At 42.8% G+C, this 19,000-nt stretch overlaps 1 protein-coding gene across 1 annotated transcript; it reads right to left on the minus strand.

Annotated features, from left to right (window-relative positions):
• Positions 1-92: 92 nt before the first annotated feature.
• LOC101472376 (immunoglobulin superfamily member 22) lies at positions 93-17,283 on the minus strand. Its single transcript, XM_076887069.1, is given in 28 exon segments — positions 93-2,481; positions 2,619-2,767; positions 2,843-2,924; positions 2,926-3,011; positions 3,014-3,124; positions 3,306-3,364; positions 3,366-3,526; positions 3,593-3,807; positions 3,810-3,912; positions 4,628-4,791; positions 4,963-5,268; positions 5,447-5,653; positions 5,962-6,103; positions 6,217-6,341; positions 7,127-7,401; positions 8,126-8,229; positions 12,861-12,938; positions 12,940-12,995; positions 13,305-13,368; positions 13,371-13,454; positions 13,542-13,676; positions 13,916-14,001; positions 14,004-14,082; positions 14,339-14,391; positions 14,501-14,600; positions 15,905-16,041; positions 16,697-16,831; positions 17,190-17,283. Coding segments are annotated over 28 exon segments (3,609 nt in total). The 3' UTR covers positions 93-2,262.
• Between the last annotated feature and the right edge of the window lie 1,717 nt (positions 17,284-19,000).

The following is a 19,000-nucleotide window of genomic DNA, read 5'->3' on the forward strand; positions in this document are numbered from 1 at the left end:
GTTTGTTTTGTTTTTTTTTCCTAGGATCACTGCATTGAAAATGTCAGCAGATGTTTATAACTCTTTGGTTTTTTTGTGTTTCTACTGAAGCTGATGGTCCTCAGCAGTAAAGTGCCATTACAGACAGAATGAACTGGAGGACAACAGAGAGCTCTGTTCTAGTAGCTGCTGTGCAGTATTGTCTGGCCGAGGGAAATGTGCTTTCAACAGCAGTTAACCCTGTGAAAACTCAGAGTTCTACCGACAAGGCTCTCTGTTTCTCTTCCATTTCAGCTTCCTGTTACCTTACCTTGTCTGTATTTTCTTCCTCAACATGCACACAGACATCTTAAGAATTTTGTCTTGCTGAATCCGTGCCAGTTCTTTTCAAATGTGTCCCATTCATTTGCAGCCAAAGTCTTGCCATCAAAGAAGTCCAGTCTTCTAAGAAATAAAGTATCTCTTTTATGGCCCTTATAAAAACAGACCTCGTGAGACAAGAAATATACATGAAACTGATGAAATAATGTCACTCCTGAAGAGTGAAGAAAGTCCTTTTTAAAAAAAAAAAAAACTTAATCACATTAATGAAAATGTGAGGCAATAAAACATCAAAGAAATCTATTAGAAATGCACAAGAATCAAGTTCCGTTTGAGCGCAGCAGCCTTTAGTTTCTTTGAAATGCCGAGACTAACCATTCAAAGTTTCACTCCACGGTATTTCAACTTTATTGTGGCTTAGCTGAATAGGGGAGAAACGGAAGGTACCTGTGACGTCAGTTTAGTGCCTTTTGGTGCTTAATTGATTTGAACCTGGCAGTCTGACTGCCAGTCCTCTGGTGGGTCTATACAAATGGAGTTGTGGGCGCCAGCAATAGTGACGCAAGGACAGAGAGGGGTTGTAACCCCTCTCTGTCAGGCTGGCAGCTCCTTACCAGACCACACTCAGTCTCAAGCAGCAGCAGTCCGCTCTGAGGTAATGTCTTTTAAAGAGACTGTCGGATATGCAGATTAAAAGTAATCTGGTATTTTGTGATTTAAAAGGAATGGATAACACTGTGGCTAAGTGGACGTTATGGTTGAAAGTAGAATCTGTTGGAGTCATACACATCCTTTATACAGGCATTGCATTGTAAGGCAATACAGTAAGTTAGCATGCAAGCAGTGGCCAAGCAGCTGGCATGCAAAGTTGATCACCTGACCTCAAATTGGCTGCAGATTGGTGTCACTGGCCAAAAGACACAAAAAACTAAGCAAAAAAACCCAAAGCCAAACAAACCTCAAAACAAAAGACAACCAAAAACGAAGAAGTGAAAATGGATCCGTGCAGACTGTCCTAAAAATGTAGTTGTACCTGAGGCCCTGTAGCACTTTGAGGTACACAAGTTCTTGTTTTTGTTTGAAATGCATCTTGAGGCAACTTTGATTTTTGTTTTTGTTTTTTAAAGCACAGTCCAATACGCCAAGCAATGCTGGGTGTGCAAGAAAAGAAAGATATCTGACAACGGCTCCAGCCTGCCTTCAAGCACAGGTCATTGTAATTACATGATACAGATCCGCAAAGTAAGCTATGGGGATAAGTGAGCTTTAAATTGTGGCCTTTTGCATAATTGGCAGAAAACTATTCTCACACTATTGTCTGTTGTGGATGTGGTGCAACATGTACCGTGAGTTAACTTAGTTTCGTTTGAATCTTAAGGTCACACAAAAACTAGAGCAACAAACTGGAGGGTTTTTTTAAATAGGTGGCCTGATGCGGAGTCCCGTGAAACAAGCTATTCTGGAAGAACTGGACACCTATAAGGAGGAAGAAAAAAACATTCTTTTTCTATTCTTTTCTTTCTTTCTTATTTTTAAGACAGAAAAGCATTTGTGAGCTAAAGATAAAAGACAATCTCTCTGGCTGAATGAGCTGACTAATGACGAGCAACCCCCAAACATACCAAACATTTAACCACTCCTGAAGGAAGAGTGAGAGTCTGACCTCTAGTGTTTGCTAAAAGTATTACCAGAATTGAAAAAATTGAAAACAGAAAACTACAACATGCCTAACAGTTATAATCAGTGATATACAGAACTTAGTCAAACCAAAATGAGTGAAAATGCCAACAGCAATGTAAGAACAAGTGAAGTGGCCAATTATAGAAGACTCCTTCCAAAATAAGCATCTCTTTGTTTTTCTGATTAGTCAGGAAGCTCTCCAGCAGACCCTTGTCATCTTTATCTGAAAGTCCTAACATATAGATATATATTTAGTAAGGTAATATCATTATAAATTATTAATTATTTCACTCTCCACCCTCTCTCATTGTAGAACCTACCATACACTACTAGGTTACAGGTACACTTGACCATCCCCAGAGGGTTTTCCAGCACCAGAGTGTATTCTACATTGTCTTGAGCTCCACAAGTGGGGATGACTAGAGTGCACACTCCATTAACTGTGCGTTGCCAAAAGTGAGTGGAATCAGAGATCATGGATTCCCCTTGATACCAGCAAGACTACAAAGGGGAGAATTTTTTTACTTGTGGGCAACAGAAGTAAACATCTGTGTGTACAAAGATTGTACGCACAGATGTTTTAAATTTTGCTTCACATATATTATGGTTGCTGACATCAGTAGCCATGTCTTTCATACCAGTGGAGTTGGCAGCCCCTGTTAGGCACAGCTCATGTTGCAGTCATGTCCTTTGAGAACGGCTTAGTCCTTCAGCGGCAGCAGGAAAGTAAGTTTAACATGACTTTGAGGTAATGCATATTCCTTCCCCTGAAGGCTGTTGATGCTCTCTTGGAAACACACAGCAGACATAAATAAATCTGAGTAAAGAGCGTGACTGAGACTGAGAAATACACTACTGTTACCTTTCTCCTTGGCGATGATGAAAGGTTGCTTTGAATCTAAGGGATCCCTGTCACCGACTGAATTCTGTGCAGTGACCCTAAAAATAGTACTTCCTTCCTGGAAGCAGTCCAGTAACAGTGTACTTGCTAATGAAAACACACTCGGTCACAGTAAACCAGGAAGCTGTACATAATGTGTTGCCTGATCCTCATCAGCCAGGTCACGGGTGTGATCCCATTGCAGAGCCACTGTGTCCAGGATCTCCTCCACCAACTGGAGGTTGTTTGGCGGTTGGGGAACATCTGAGTACAGCAGCAGGAGAACAAGAGGAAGAAATTACTGTAAATTTCTCTTGACAGATCTGGAAGTTTGTATAAAGCTATCAAAACAGCAAAAATGGATCTGAAGTGACTTCTTGTTACAGAATACAATCATTAAAGAAGGACAAAGTGGGGAGTAAATAATGAAGCATTCGTCACTTACCTATAACCTTGACATGGACTTTATAGTGAGCCTCTCCATAGTTATTCTTCAGGAGAACAGATGCCAGAGTCAAGTTGCTGAGTGGAAGAAGTGAATGACTGGGAGTGATTCTTGGTGTTTGTGATGACCTGTCTTCCTGTGGTGAGAATGCCATCTTGGATATAAATGTGTCTGACTGGATGTTTGTGGTTTGTGTTTCGAGGTACAGTTATTACATCCTCCTGAAGAGAAAGACAACTGTTAAATATTAGCCACTTTATTTCACTGATGAAGTCTTACAGTGAAGCTGAAGTCAAGGCAAATTGCCTTTCCAGCCTGGAAAACCACACGATTATGGCCAATACACCTTTTGCTAGCTCAGTGGGCTCCCCCACCCCTTTTTCATTGACAGCTCAGACACGGACGTGGTACCTCATCTGCTCCTGAAGTCCCACCACTGTGAAGGCAGTACAGGAGACAGGGATCTTAGTGGCTTTCCTCCACGTCTTAGCATCTCCTTGATAGGCTCATCTCCTTGGCATGGAGGAGTCCACTTTAGAGAAACGGAGGAGTTTGTGGAATCAGATACATTCAGGTTCCTCACTAGGCCGGGAGCTGCTTCAGGGGAAAATTAAATTTGTATACTGTTGAATAAATCAAATATTTAGGTACAGAAATAAAAGGAACATAAACTCCACATATATAAAGTGAATTGCTCAGGTTTTTTTAATGGCCGAAAGGGGCATAAAAAAAGCAAAACCATACATTAGAAATGGCAAAACTTTACACTTAATTTTTGATCTGAGTAAACATTTTCCAAATTACTGGATAAGTTGCTAATTTCAAGTTTTTTTTAATACAGCACGGTATCCATTTAGAGTAAAATAGGTGATAAAGCAAATGACTAAGTGGTTAAGACACAAATTCAAAACTCAAAGCTTCAATATGGGAGCCTACATACCGATGGGCTCCATCCTGCTGATTCAGGAAAGAAAATAAACAACACACTGTGAGGGGAAGACGTACGTGCTGGATTTTTAGCCGGCATGGGATTAGAAACGTTGCTGGGAGTGCCTGCAACAGCCCTGTTTACACTAGTCACTCATACCCCATATCTTCCACCAATCCGCACACCATGAAGTTGGTTTCTAGAAGCAGTAATAAAGGCTTGAATGTGATAGATGTGAATGTAGCATCAGTAAGGAAGCTAGGTTAGGAGTCAGGAGTTATTAGATAAAATGCTAAAATGGGCACTTCGGCTTGTAACGGTACCACTGATTTCAATAAAAAATTTGCAGTGACGCATGAGATTGCTTGGCTTGGCACGCTGCTCCAAGCCTGACCAGTGAGTAGCTCCTTATGGATTTGCAGCCTTTATTTCTCCTCAGTTCACAGATGTAGCCGTGAACTGAAGCTCCTCCATCACTGGCTGGAGGACTCCAACTCACTGTCATGGTGTTCTTAGTTAAATTAGACACATGAGGCTGTGATGCTGTACCTGGAGGCTCTGGATAAGTGGATTTTAAACAGATGTCAATAGACATCTCAAATCCAGGATATGAAACTTTTAGCATGGCAATGAAGTGGAACTGCAGTGAACTGTAAACCATAAAGCATTTCTCTTTACCTTTCACCTCTAGTTGGACCTATTTGGGCTGATTTTGATCATGATTAGTGCTCACCTATGGGCTCTCCACCATGGCCTCCTCTGTCTCCAGAGGGTCACTCATTCCCTCTTCATTGATGGCTCTGATGCAATGCTAGTATGCATGGCCCTCCTCCACTTTATCATCAGTGAAGGCATTAATGCTACTATCCACTTCTCCAACCCTGTTCCAGGACCTCTTGCCTACCATACAGCGATCGATCACAAAACTGGTGACCTGCTTACCCCCGTTGTCACTTCGAGCCTTCCATTTCATCTTGATACACTTCTCTTACGGCTCAAGAAACTCAACTTTCCCTTGAGGAGGCTTTGGGCGGTCTAAAGAAAGTGATGTGTTAGTTAAATACAAACCTCCATTTCAAAAAGTGCTTTAAATTAATATGATTGTGTGATTTCATCCACCAATCACAATGAGTTGCACGTCAGTAACAGCAGCACCACAGTCGCTCTTGAGACAACGCATAAATGCGCCACTAATCTTCTCTCACGCATCAAGTAAACATCCAAAGTAAATAAAAAAACAACTGTATCTGCATATGATACAGCATGACACCCTTTATTTTAATCCACCTGCTAAGCACCAATGAGGTGCTATTATCTGTCTGCTCCACCTTGGTCCTCTCATCCTCCATAACCTTCACACCATCCTTATACCAGGTAAGCTTAGGATCTGATTTGCCTTTGTAATACCAGATGCTGTAAGTTTAGATACATTTCACTGAGTATTGTACTTGTATAACTATGCATGTGACAAATAAAGAATCTTGTTTCCTGTTTTATTGTGAAAGTCCCTGTGCAGTGTGCCTAGTTTTGCTTCCCCTTGTCTCATTAGGTCTGATTTGTCCCAGCTGTTCCCCATAGAAATAAACCACAATGGAGTTTGAAAAAAAAAACATGGGCGTGTGTGTTTGGAGGATGTGTTTGTGCGTGGGGGTTTCGGGGGGGAGCGAGGATTTTTCTTGTAAAACAAAGGGGGACCTAGCAAAACAGTTTGGGAACCACTGCACTAACCTGCAATACTGGGCACAGCCTCACTTTCAGCCCCTTTAGCTCTGAATGTGTACTTGCTCTCATGGGACTCATTCACACCAGAGAAAATTAGTTTGTGCACAGCTCCCTGTTTTACCACCTGAACTCCATTCAGCTTCGAAAACTGTTGAATTTAACACAAAAGGATGGATGAAAAAGGCAAAAAAAAATTGCCAAATTTACATTTCAGGATTAACAGCTAACAAGTCTTTTATCCAGTTCTGCGTTATCTCTTACCTCCACCCCATCCTTCAGCCATACTCCATCCACCTTCTCATCAGCAAGAACAACACTCGGCTCTGCAGGGGACCCTGTCGAACACTGAACATCTGACATACCACTCTTCAGTGAGGCAAAACACTCTGGCAACACACAGAGAAAAAGAACTTAGAGAGAATTAACATTCATAGAATTAATTATTAATCAGTTATGCTGTGTTGTTAGATTTTTACAGTTTTTTCCATTGCCTTGGCTTTGGCTGATTCAAAAACGTTAGCTGAAATCTGCAAAAGAAACATCCATTTTACTCTCTAAAATATGCTAGTAGTATTTTACATCCAAAATGATCCATCTTATTGTCAGAAGCTGAAAGGTGGAAGTCACGAGCATGACTATTGTAAAACATACTTACAGAACTTGAGAGCAGTAAGCAATTTGTGAACATGGTGGAGTCTGCTCAGATAAAAATTCTGCAGGGGTAACAGCCTGAAAGAGGAGGAAGGATGTGTGGGAGTGCAACAAGGGAGAGACAAAAGAATATGGGAAGTTACACAAGAGTGAAGAAGATAGATCGCCATACTCGCAAGTCTTTCTACTGCAGTGTTGCAAGGGAGAGCACTGGGTGCTTGCCTGATAGGAATCTGTGGCTAACAGTTCAACAGTTGGAGCACTTACTCTCACCACTACTCTGTGGCTGTGCAGTACTATAATAATACACACAATAGGCCTGTGTTTTGTTTCCACAAAGCATCTTTTTTGGCACTGACACTCTGTTTTGTTCTGAACAGCACTGTGCTATTTTTCTATTTCTCTGTTGCTGTAACTGCAGTTTACTGCATTGTTTGATCAGTGGAGGAACACATGCACTTTCACCTTATAGTCCAAGAAAATTTAAGGGTTCTTTTTCTCTATAGAGCAGAATTCTTACCAGCCTCAGTGACTTTAGCAGACTTGACATATTCGTGTGCATCGTTGTCCTGAGTGCAGACAACAGAGTACTCTCCCTCATCAGCCAGCTGACACTCTTCTATAATAACCTCAGCCCTTTTCCCCTCACGCATGAAGATGTAGCGCCCGCTTGCTGTGATATCACACCCATCCTTCAGCCAGTGAATGTGCACGTCCTTGGAGCTCATCTCACACTCCAGGCGGGCTGTGCTTCTCTCATGCACACAGACATTCTGGTAAACTTGATGGGAATGCCTATATAGAATTAAAACAGAGGAAGAATGAAAATAAGAGAGGCACTTTAGCGCTAATGTGGACTTTATTAGCATACTACACTTACAAAGTTTTAGTAATTTTAGAAGTAGAAGCACAGACACTGATGATTACAAGGTGAAAGTATGAACAGAATTTAAATGCTCTTGCACTTATTAGGCTTGTTCTTTATATTCAGTCCCAGAAAAAAAAAGATAGAGCGTACTCATATTCATGAATAACTATAATTAACACAACCTCAATTGCTATGCTTCTCTTGGTCCAAACCCAGAGGACAGCCACGTGTCCTTGTAAAGATATTTACATGCCCCAACTTGCACCTTGGGCAAGTAAATGTCTTGTTAGGCAGAGCTGTAATAAATGAGCTTGTTGTGAGCAGGGATTTGGTTGGATTACTTTCAACTGAGCACTAGGAGGGAGGATTTATTGCACTCCCCATACATCTTCATTTGAAAAACAGGGAAGATGATGTTGTTTTGCATAGCTACAAAGGAGCGAAGCTTCTAATCTCAGGGGAGGAAAACAAGGCAGTGGCAGCTCATATCTCAACTGTGAAGGTTTGTTTCCCTAGAAATATTAGCTCCAACAAGACAGCTCTGTTGGGAAAAACAAAACAACAAAAACAAGACAAACTAGTTTTTTTTCTTCGTGTTGGCAAATAAAAAGCAGCAAGGTGGCAGTGAGGTCTCCAGTGCTGATTGTTTAGTTTCCAGTGTCAGTGGCTTTCATATCCTTAATCTTTAAGGTGTAGGTGAGGTCATCCTCATACAGAGAGACATCAGACTTTTCATCTCTTTCCCTCTCCTTTTCCTTTACCTGCAAAAACAAAAAACACTTCTGGGAAAACTATTTCCACATTATGTTCCAGTGTTTTATATTTCCTCAAACAATGGCAGTATACTGTATCTGTGGGTTCCTTTTTTTTGGAGTAACTGAGATAGTCAAAGGAGCTTGCAAAGAAAAGCGTCTGGACTTCTTTAAGTTGCTTGAAGACGTTTCACCTCTCATCCGAGAAGCTTCTTAAGTTCTAAGGTCAAATGGTGGAGAGTCCCAGATATAAACCTAGTGGGAGTGACCCCCCCACAGAGGGACAAAAGGACCCCCTGATGATCCTCTAATTCCCTGAGCCAAGGTGGGAAACTGGGCGTGGGTCCCAATCAGCCAGAGTTTCGGGTGTGTTCATTGTGAAACCTGGCCCCACCTTATCATGCGAATTCCTGAGGTCAGATGGCCCAGGATGTGAGTGGGCGTTAAGGCGTCTGGGAAGGGATCTCAAAACTGGATTATAGATGGCAGAGAGTTGGTGTCGTAAACCCCCGCCTCTGTTCAAAGATGGTCGCTCACAGTGGACATAGATGCTTCTTTCACTCCTCTTTCAAACCATCTGTCCTCTCTGTCCAAAATGTGAACATTGGCATCCTCGAAAGAGTGACCTTTGACCTTAAGATGCAGATGGACTGCTGAGTCTTGTCCTGTGGAGGTGGCTCTTCTGTGTTGTGCCATGCGCTTGTGAAGTGGCTGTTTGGTCTCTCCAATGTAGAGGTCTGAGCATTCCTCGCTGCACTGTACAGCATACACCACATTGTTAAGTTTGTGTTTTGGCGTTTTGTCTTTCGGGTGAACCAGTTTCTGTCTGAGCGTGTTGCTGGGTCTGAAATACACTGGGATGTCATGCTTGGAGAAAACTCTCCTGAGTGTCTCTGATACACCGGCTACATAGGGGATGACAATGTTGTTGCGTCTGTCCTTCTTATCCTCCCTCGCTGGTGTCTGGTCTTCTTTTCTGTGCCTCTTTGCTGACTTTAAGAACGCCCATTTAGGATAGCCGCACGTTTTGAGTGCTTCCTTTACATGTGTGTGTTCCTTCTTTTTCCCTTCAGGCTTAGAGGGAACATGTTCTGCCCGGTGGTGTAGGGTCCTGATTACTCCAAGTTTGTGTTCCAGAGGGTGATGGGAGTCAAAGAGGAGGTACTGGTCCGTGTGTGTGGGCTTCCGGTAAACTTCGATGTTGAGTTTGCCGTTCTCTTCAATGTGCACAGCACAGTCCAGGAAAGGCAGACAGTTGTCCTTTGTGTCTTCCCTGGTGAACTTGATGTTCTTATCCACAGCGTTGATGTGCGCAGTGAAGGATTCCACTTCTTGTGTCTTGATTTTGACCCAGGTGTCGTCCACATATCTGTACCAGTGGCTGGGTACTCTTCCTTTGAAAGAGCCAAGAGCCTTCCTTTCCACTTCCTCCATGTAAAGGTTGGCTACAATAGGTGACACGGGGGAGCCCATGGCACAGCCATGTTTTTGTCTGTAAAAGCCTTCGTTGTATTTGAAATATGTAGTGGTGAGGCAGAGGTCTAACATTGTGCAAATCTGATTGGGTGTGAAGTTGGTCCTGTCCTCCAAGGAGCTGTCTTCTTGTAGTCGTTTTCTGACAGTCTCCACGGCCTCCGTGGTGGGTATGCAGGTGAAGAGAGAGACTACATCAAAGGACACCATGGTTTCATCTGGATCCAGGGTAAGTTTCTGGACCTTGTCGGTGAAGTCGGTGGAGTTCTTGATGTGGTGTGGGTTGTTCCCCACGAGAGGAGCAAGGATGGTAGCAAGGTGTTTTGCAATGTTATAAGTGGCTGAGTTTATGCTACTGACTATGGGTCTGAGTGGGACAGCTTCCTTGTGGATCTTAGGAAGTCCATAGATGCAGGGTATGGCATCCCCTGGGTAAAGGCGGTGATATGTAAGGCGGTCAATAATTTTGTCCTTTTCAAAGTCTTGAAGGCAAGCTATAACTTTCTTTTTGTAGCTGCTTGTGGGGTCTCGCTTTAGGGCTTCGTAGGTATTGTTGTCACTGAGGAGAGTAGTGATCTTTGTATGGTAATCTGTAGTGTTTAGGACCACGGTGCATCTTCCCTTATCAGCTGGTAAAACAGTGATGTTGTGGTCTTTGCTCAGGGAAGCGACGGCCTTCTTTTCCTGTATTGTGAGGTTGGATGGAGGGACTTTGGCACTGGAGAGCATGGCTGAGACTTTCATCCTGATTTGCTCTGCTTCTGTCTGTGATAATTTATTAATCCGTATGGCAGATTCTGTGGCTGTGATGAGGTCCACTATGGGCAACTGTTGTGGAGAAATGGCAAAATTGAGTCCTTTGGCTAATACTCTCTTTTCAGGTTCAGTGAGGATCCTGTCTGAAAAGTTCTTAACCCATTTCTCCTGACTGGCATCAGGTGTGTTTTCTTCTCTGGGTTGTGTAGGTTCAGGATGAGGAGTGTGTGTTTTTGAAAGCAAGGTGTGAAATTTCCTGCGTTGTCTTTCTTTTCCTTTAGAGTGTTGGGCCCGCTGAGCCTTGTCCACAAACTTGTAAACCTCTTCTAAGATTGGACAGGGTAGAAGGATTTCCAGTTCCTGCAGGGTCTGGCTGATCTTGATCTGGAGGGCATCTATGGTGAAATGGACCTGTCTTATCCTTTCACTTAAAAGGTGATTTTGTGCTCTCTGTAGAATCAAGTCTGCTCTGTATCCCCTGACAGTGGATCCAAGGCGCAGGCTCTTAGGAACAACTCTGCTTTGTCTACATCTTAGGTTGAAACGGAGATGGTTCCTATAATCCGCTAGTTTCCTTGATTCCCTTTCATACTCCCGCACCAGTTGAAGGGTGTTCCTCCCAAAATGTACGGCAATATGTCTGTGAAGGTTCTCAGTCATCCAGGTCATCGTAGTCAAAGGAGCTTGCAAAGAAAAGCGTCTGGACTTCTTTAAGTTGCTTGAAGACGTTTCACCTCTCATCCGAGAAGAAAACGACTACAAGAAGACAGCTCCTTGGAGGACAGGACCAACTTCACACCCGATCAGATCTGCACAATGTTAGACCTCTGCCTCACCACTACATATTTCAAATACAACGAAGGCTTTTACAGACAAAAACATGGCTGTGCCATGGGCTCCCCCGTGTCACCTATTGTAGCCAACCTTTACATGGAGGAAGTGGAAAGGAAGGCTCTTGGCTCTTTCAAAGGAAGAGTACCCAGCCACTGGTACAGATATGTGGACGACACCTGGGTCAAAATCAAGACACAAGAAGTGGAATCCTTCACTGCGCACATCAACGCTGTGGATAAGAACATCAAGTTCACCAGGGAAGACACAAAGGACAACTGTCTGCCTTTCCTGGACTGTGCTGTGCACATTGAAGAGAACGGCAAACTCAACATCGAAGTTTACCGGAAGCCCACACACACGGACCAGTACCTCCTCTTTGACTCCCATCACCCTCTGGAACACAAACTTGGAGTAATCAGGACCCTACACCACCGGGCAGAACATGTTCCCTCTAAGCCTGAAGGGAAAAAGAAGGAACACACACATGTAAAGGAAGCACTCAAAACGTGCGGCTATCCTAAATGGGCGTTCTTAAAGTCAGCAAAGAGGCACAGAAAAGAAGACCAGACACCAGCGAGGGAGGATAAGAAGGACAGACGCAACAACATTGTCATCCCCTATGTAGCCGGTGTATCAGAGACACTCAGGAGAGTTTTCTCCAAGCATGACATCCCAGTGTATTTCAGACCCAGCAACACGCTCAGACAGAAACTGGTTCACCCGAAAGACAAAACGCCAAGACACAAACTTAACAATGTGGTGTATGCTGTACAGTGCAGCGAGGAATGCTCAGACCTCTACATTGGAGAGACCAAACAGCCACTTCACAAGCGCATGGCACAACACAGAAGAGCCACCTCCACAGGACAAGACTCAGCAGTCCATCTGCATCTTAAGGATAAAGGACACTCTTTCGAGGATGCCAATGTTCACATTTTGGACAGAGAGGACAGATGGTTTGAAAGAGGAGTGAAAGAAGCCATCTATGTCCACTGTGAGCGACCATCTTTGAACAGAGGCGGGGGTTTACGACACCAACTCTCTGCCATCTATAATCCAGTTTTGAGATCCCTTCCCAGACGCCTTAACGCCCACTCACATCCTGGGCCATCTGACCTCAGGAATTCGCATGATAAGGTGGGGCCAGGTTTCACAATGAACACACCCGAAACTCTGACTGATTGGGACCCACGCCCAGTTTCCCACCTTGGCTCAGGCGATTAGAGGATCATCAGGGGGTCCTTTTGTCCCTCTGTGGGGGGATACTCCCACTAGGTTTATATCTGGGACTCTCCACCATTTGACCTTAGAACTGAAGAAGCTTCTCGGATGAGAGGTGAAACGTCTTCAAGCAACTTAAAGAAGTCCAGACGCTTTTCTTTGCAAGCTCCTTTGACTACGATGACCTGGATGACTGAGAACCTTCACAGACAGAGTAACTGAGATGTTAAGAAATTCAGGAAACTATCTTTAAAAAGCATTTTCAGTCTCATCCTATATGCGATATCATATGATAGTGTAAAAGTGTAATTAAATTCTATGATTCTCTTCCTGAACTACACACTAACTACACTAACCTTCCAGATTAGGGGTCGATCTGTTTTCTTGGAAAGATGGACCTCAAACACAGCAGTCTGTCGCTCATTTACTCTTTTTTGGCTTTAAGTCAGACACGACTTTAAGCAGTTCATTTGAATGAGATAAAGCAGAAGACAAGAAGGGTTTTTATTGATCAGTCAAGTAAACATATCCAAGGATTCCAAGCCAACTAGCTATGGATCTGGGGGGGAGGGGGTTGACATGAGGGTTTTTGAGTAATATGAACTAAGTGAGAAAGTCTGATCACTGGGTCAAATAAATACTGACACTGAATGGAGGGGATAAAATATGACATGGTGTTAAGTAATGACAAATGTAAAGAAAGCATGTAAAAAGGAGTATGTAAATGGGGACAGTAAATACAATAAAATCTGTATTATGAGCAGTGAGAAGGAGTCCCGAGTTCCACTCTGCACATGCCGAAAGTCTCTTGTCTCCAACCTGCAGAGTGTAGGTGCCCATGTCACTCAGGTGCACGCAATAGAAATGCATAGCATGTGCTTAGTTCCCATCAGTTTCACTTCATATTTCCCATGAGAGTACTGGACCCACTGCAGCTCTGCGCCCTGAATTGCAAGCACAACGCTGAGATGAGGGGAGAAATCGCAAGTGGTTTATGTCATGGTAACATTCATAAATAAGAAGACTTTGACACTGAACCAGAAAACTGATGTGCTTTACCAAAAACCACTGATCCTGATGTTTGGATCCTTCAGTTCCAAGACAGTGTTGAACACGATGTCAACTTTGGCAGTGATGTCTTCCAGGGGCTTCAAGACACGCACCATCTTGTAAAACATATCAAATGTAGAAATACTTAAATAATGACATTTTGAATTATTTCCCATCTTCACATCAGCTGACTTTTGCTTTACTAACTTAACTTTGTCGCCAAGTTGTGTAAACTTTTCTCAGTTCTCCCTTGCTCTATTTTAAGCTGTTTTTTTTTAAAATATCATATCCCAAACCCGTTCATCTTTATTTGATCCTGTGTCATGTGTGCAAGCTCTCTGCATCACAGGTCTACCTCCACCTCCACTTTCTTCTTCATCTCCTTGAACTTCTTGAGAATGCCTCTGATGTTGCTGAAGCCATACTTGGCACAGATCCCCCCCAGTCCTTCTTGTCAGCTCCAGCCCGGATCTTTAACATCTCCTCCTCTGTAGGTGGCTTCTTCTTCTCTTCTCCATACCTCTGCAAAAGAAGAAATATGTTACACAGGAAGCAGTTATACAGGTATATACTATGCTTGTTTGCATGCATGACATAGAATAGGAATATGTGCGATAGTAGCTGAAAAGAATCTTCCTCAGTCCCACCAGAAACTCTTTAGATCTTGTCCTGTGGGTATTTCTGGATACATGCAAAAACATATATCTGGCAATTGATCAGAGAGTGCTCCATCACACCTTGACAGGTTCTAGGAGTGTCACAGCTAGTATTAGACAACATGCGTGTGCTCCTGCTGCTTCTCCAGCATCTTTTTGAAGTCCATTGGTGGTTCTGGAAACAAAGAGAAAGCAACTTTCACCTGTGGCACTAGGAGAAAACTGGAGGCAAACTGTGCTGATGGCTTCCAAACAACCCATGCTGTACGATATGGCTGGCTTACTTTCTGTAACACTGAGTGATATGGAGAAGGCAGCATCTCTGTGCTTGTTGGAGGCAGTGCACTTGTAGACATCGGCATCCTCCAAGGTCAGATTTTTGATCTAATTTGGAGAGAAGGTATTAGACATTAGGTAAATGACTAATGAAGGAAAAAGCAACGTGTCTAGTTACAGTGAGACGTTTCAAACTGTCACACTGTCATTCAGGTCATTTTTATCCCACTGCAGTACTCATTTTAAGCAGTAGAAGGCAGTGGCATGATAGGAATAACTCCTCAACACACAGTATTGGAACTTAACAGTCATCCCTTACCAGAGAAACAGATGGCAAGGGGAGATGCATATGTCAGCACCCACAAGTTAATTGCTTTATAATAGCTATTTAAGCTTCAGTTAAGCTCCCCGGCTGGTACAGAGAAAGCACTAAATCCACTGTGGAGTGGTTATAGATAAAAGGTTCAGTGAGAGTTTTTTTCCCCGTCCTATCTACTTTTCCTCATGATGCATGGTGTGTCATCTCACTTGACAGCACCAAAACGGGGAGCTGTTCAGCTAAATGATAGGCTGTACAGAGATACCATGCCCAGAAAGAGTATTTCACCTTTTAAAGCAACACATTTTTACTAGATACCCTAAACCCTGAATTCACACTTCCAGATAATGATGCTGAAATTACAGTCTTAACTTAAAAAAAATAATGGCATGATTTATTTGTCAATAGAGTAACATTCAGTGAAAAACTTGAGAAAACAGAGTACACAAGTACATGCAAAGCTACAGTAAATACTACTTACATGTATAGTGTTAGATGACTAAAATTAAACAGGGATGCTCATCAGATATAACACAAGCTTAACATTAGTCAGCAGCAACACAATGACAGTGAACAAAATCCCTTAATGTTTTAAAATATCACATAAAAAGGGGGAAATTTAATCTTCTTCTTCTTCTACTTTCAGCTGCTCACTTTAGGAGTTGTCACAGCCCATCATCTGCCTCCATCTTATCCTATCTCTAGGGCATTCTCCTCTGTCACACCAACAGTCTGCATGTCCCTCTTCACTACATCCACGAATCTTCTCTGCGATCTTCCTCTTTTCCTCCTGCCTGGTAACATCCTGGTCAAATATATCACAATCCCTCCTCCGCTCATGTCCAAACCATCTCAGACACACTTCTCTAACTTTGTCTCCAAACCATTCAGCCTGAGCTGAACCTCTGATGTATTCATTTCTTATCTTGTCCATCCTAGTCACTCTTAATGAAAATCTTAACATCTTTACCTCTGCGACCTCCAGATCTGCCTCCGGTCCTTTTTTCATACATCATGGCAGGTCTAACTAGTATTTTGTAGATCAAATTTCAATTAGGCCAAGGATAAGTCATGTAGTTTTACAGTGTCAAACCTTCAGTATATGCTGTTTGTCGATGTTGTCATGGGAAGATTTTGTTGCCACAGACAGTGGGAACCCACTAGCTCGCTCCCAGCTCACACTGGGCTGTGGATTCCCAGTCACATTTGCCTTGAATGCAGCATTGTCACCTATGAATGACAAAAAGACAGATCAGGTTAAGATTTATATTTTGCTATAACAGTTGCCATAACATTAAATGATTTAGGATCATCATTTTCTGCTTTCCTTTTGAGACAAGTAGCTGTAGGGTCATTCCATGAATGATAATAGCCTGGCTACTCTGCAGTATTCTGCATATTGTGATGGGCGAGCTTCTGCAGCTCTCTTAATCTATAATTTACAGGTAGAGGTAGAGTGAATCAGATTAAAACGCGTAGATTTTATGCTAAAAAGGCACTGGTATTCAGCATAAGCAGCAAATGCTTTTTCAATAGAGGTGATGAGAACTATAAAGTCTTTATCACAGTATTTCTGTCCTTGGTGAGGTCTTTGTTAGGACTTTTATCAGATGCAGCCCACAGTACCTTCGCTCAGTAAGAAAAAATGTTTACCTAAAGTTTTCACATCACATGAAACTTTTGTTTCCCAGTAGAGTTTTGTTTGTGTCATCCAGTGTTTCCAGGCAAATCATGGGCAAGTGTCTAAATTTGGCTGGTGCACGCTTTTCTTATAGTCTCAAGGGCACTTGCTTGCAATATAATGTGAGGAGAGATTCTGCAAGATGCAAAGGGCATTTTGTAAAATTTCAAGCTGCTGTGGAATGAAAAGAATGGTTCACCTCACCCTCTTGGGCAGTGATGGGCCGTAGCTTCACTTCAAAATCTGGGACAGACTCTCCCTCTGGGATTTGGGGGGATTTTTGTACCTGGTTGAAGGACTCCACCACAGCGGAGGTCTTACATTGAACCCCAGAGTGCTCTAAAGGTGAGTCAAGTACATCCACAGTAAGACTATCAGAATATTGTACAAACAGGCAACCTAAGTGCACAATTGTTTCTTTTTCCTTTTTTTTGAAAGGAGAAGAGAAAAAAGAACGGAGGCCTGACTAAGTGCTGAGAAGTCTGCAGTAGGTAATAAACTTTATTTTTGCGCTCTACATTAGGGGATTTGACATGGTTGTTGAAGCTAATCATTGATGTTAGTTAATTATGCTGCTTTTGCTTATAGCAAAGACAGCTCTTTTAGATAGTCCTTCCTTGCCTGTCTCATAATACCAAAGATTTAGCGCTAAGAATGCCAGAATGAAGGAGGATCTCCTTGCATGCAAGATCCCTACCCTCTGCGCTCCTTGCCAAGCCCTGAGCCACCTTAGGATACTTGGTGGAGCTCATGGAGGAGGTGAAGGTGGACGAGCTGCAGGAAGAGGTCATCTGCCTCTCTCACATGTGCTGTTCTGTGTGCTCTGCTTTGACCCCGGAGGTCTGGAGGAGCTCTGATAGTATGATGATAGTGATGTAAAGGTGAGGTGAACTGCACCTGGCTTTAAGTAGACACCAATAGAGATGTGAAAGTATAGTTTTGCAAATGGCAGATATTGGGCTCCCACTTCCGTGGGGTTAGGTGCAACATCATTTAACTCTAGTGGATAAGAGGGGACAAAGGCACATCCTTTCCAACTGATACAGTGATACAGCTAATATCCTATATTGTGACTTAATAGGACAAGCGGAAGAACCGCTAGCCCTGTGCTCATGCTTATATACCTGAATGTGTTTAGGTCTATATAAAAGTGTGCCGGTTGCATTTAACACACTCTTCCTGTGGTGATTGGGTGTGTGTTCCCAAAAGCATGCAAGATTGTAACTCACTTCCCTTCCTCTGCTCATTCCCTGTCCTTTTCTTGCTTTGTCATCCCCCTTTCAGCAGCGACTACAATAGGCCTTTGCCTTTTCCAGTCTCACACCAAGATCCAATTAAAAGGTAATCCACACACCTGCTGTGTGAGATAAAGCATTGTGTTTGTATCACTGATGAACTGTGCTCCTTCTTTCTTACTTTGAATTTGGATTTCTCCCTCATGCCCAGACCTAATTTCTTTTCACATGTGTAGCTGTGTATCTACTTCTTTGTGTGGACATAATGAATACACACTATGAGAAGCTGAAGGAACAATACTGGATATATAAAACCTCCGTGAAAGTATGAGCAAATGTCAAGCTCCGTATACTGTTACCTACTAGATAGGATTTTTTTTTAACAAAAGAAAAGAACCGAACATGCATTTCACTACACGTGAGCATGTTTACATGTGAGCTAGTGTACAAATCCAACCTTTTTTCCTCACCCTGGGGTTTTGCATGTAAATTTGACTTTAAAAGCCAATGAAATGAGCAATTAACCTCAATATGAGTGATAAAAAATGTAAATCCAAGAAGTTTATGTAAGTTTTGCCTCCTGCAGCAAATAACTACACATTGAGAGCTAATTAGCGCTGTAAGCTTTGATACCTGCCATAGAGAGTCGTTTTTAAGCAGCCCCAGCAAACTCTTTGATGGTATAACTCTACAGTCTAACCGAGTAGCAAGTGACTGCAAGCTACAAAGTGCTGAACAGGTTGCTGTCTCACTGCAAGTGGAACACAAGAACGTCTTTTCTCCCTGCTTACTTCTCTGCCTCTTTGTTCAGTGTCCTTGATCTCTCTCTCTCTCTCTCAGCAGCCAGCATAGCAAATTGCAAAAGGATTTTTATTCCCCCCTTGGCTCGATTATTTCAGAAAAAAACAAGACACACAGCCAACCAAACTTACTTGTTAAAAAGCTTTTAGTTTTTCATAGATTTAGTCTGTGCCCAAGGTTTCTGGTTATACTGCTTCCAGCCCAAATGTCTCCTCTTATGATGTTCTTAATCCACACAATGCTCCACGCTCTGTGGGATCCTGCCAGTTTGGTCTCCACATTTTTCTCGAGTCTTTTTTGGTGAATGAGCCATGATAGGGCACTCAGCTTGAACCCCTGCTGTGTCCTGTCTCTGGACAAATAAGGCTGTGATCTGTTCTGGGTTATGATTGCTGAGGCTACACTCAGCAGGGCCATAATGCTAATATTTCCCACAGGTCACTTTGTTTGATGGTACTCTGTGGGCTATTGC

This window comes from Maylandia zebra, linkage group LG7 (genome assembly GCF_041146795.1).
Source record: "Maylandia zebra isolate NMK-2024a linkage group LG7, Mzebra_GT3a, whole genome shotgun sequence".
Lineage (NCBI taxonomy): Eukaryota > Metazoa > Chordata > Actinopteri > Cichliformes > Cichlidae > Maylandia > Maylandia zebra.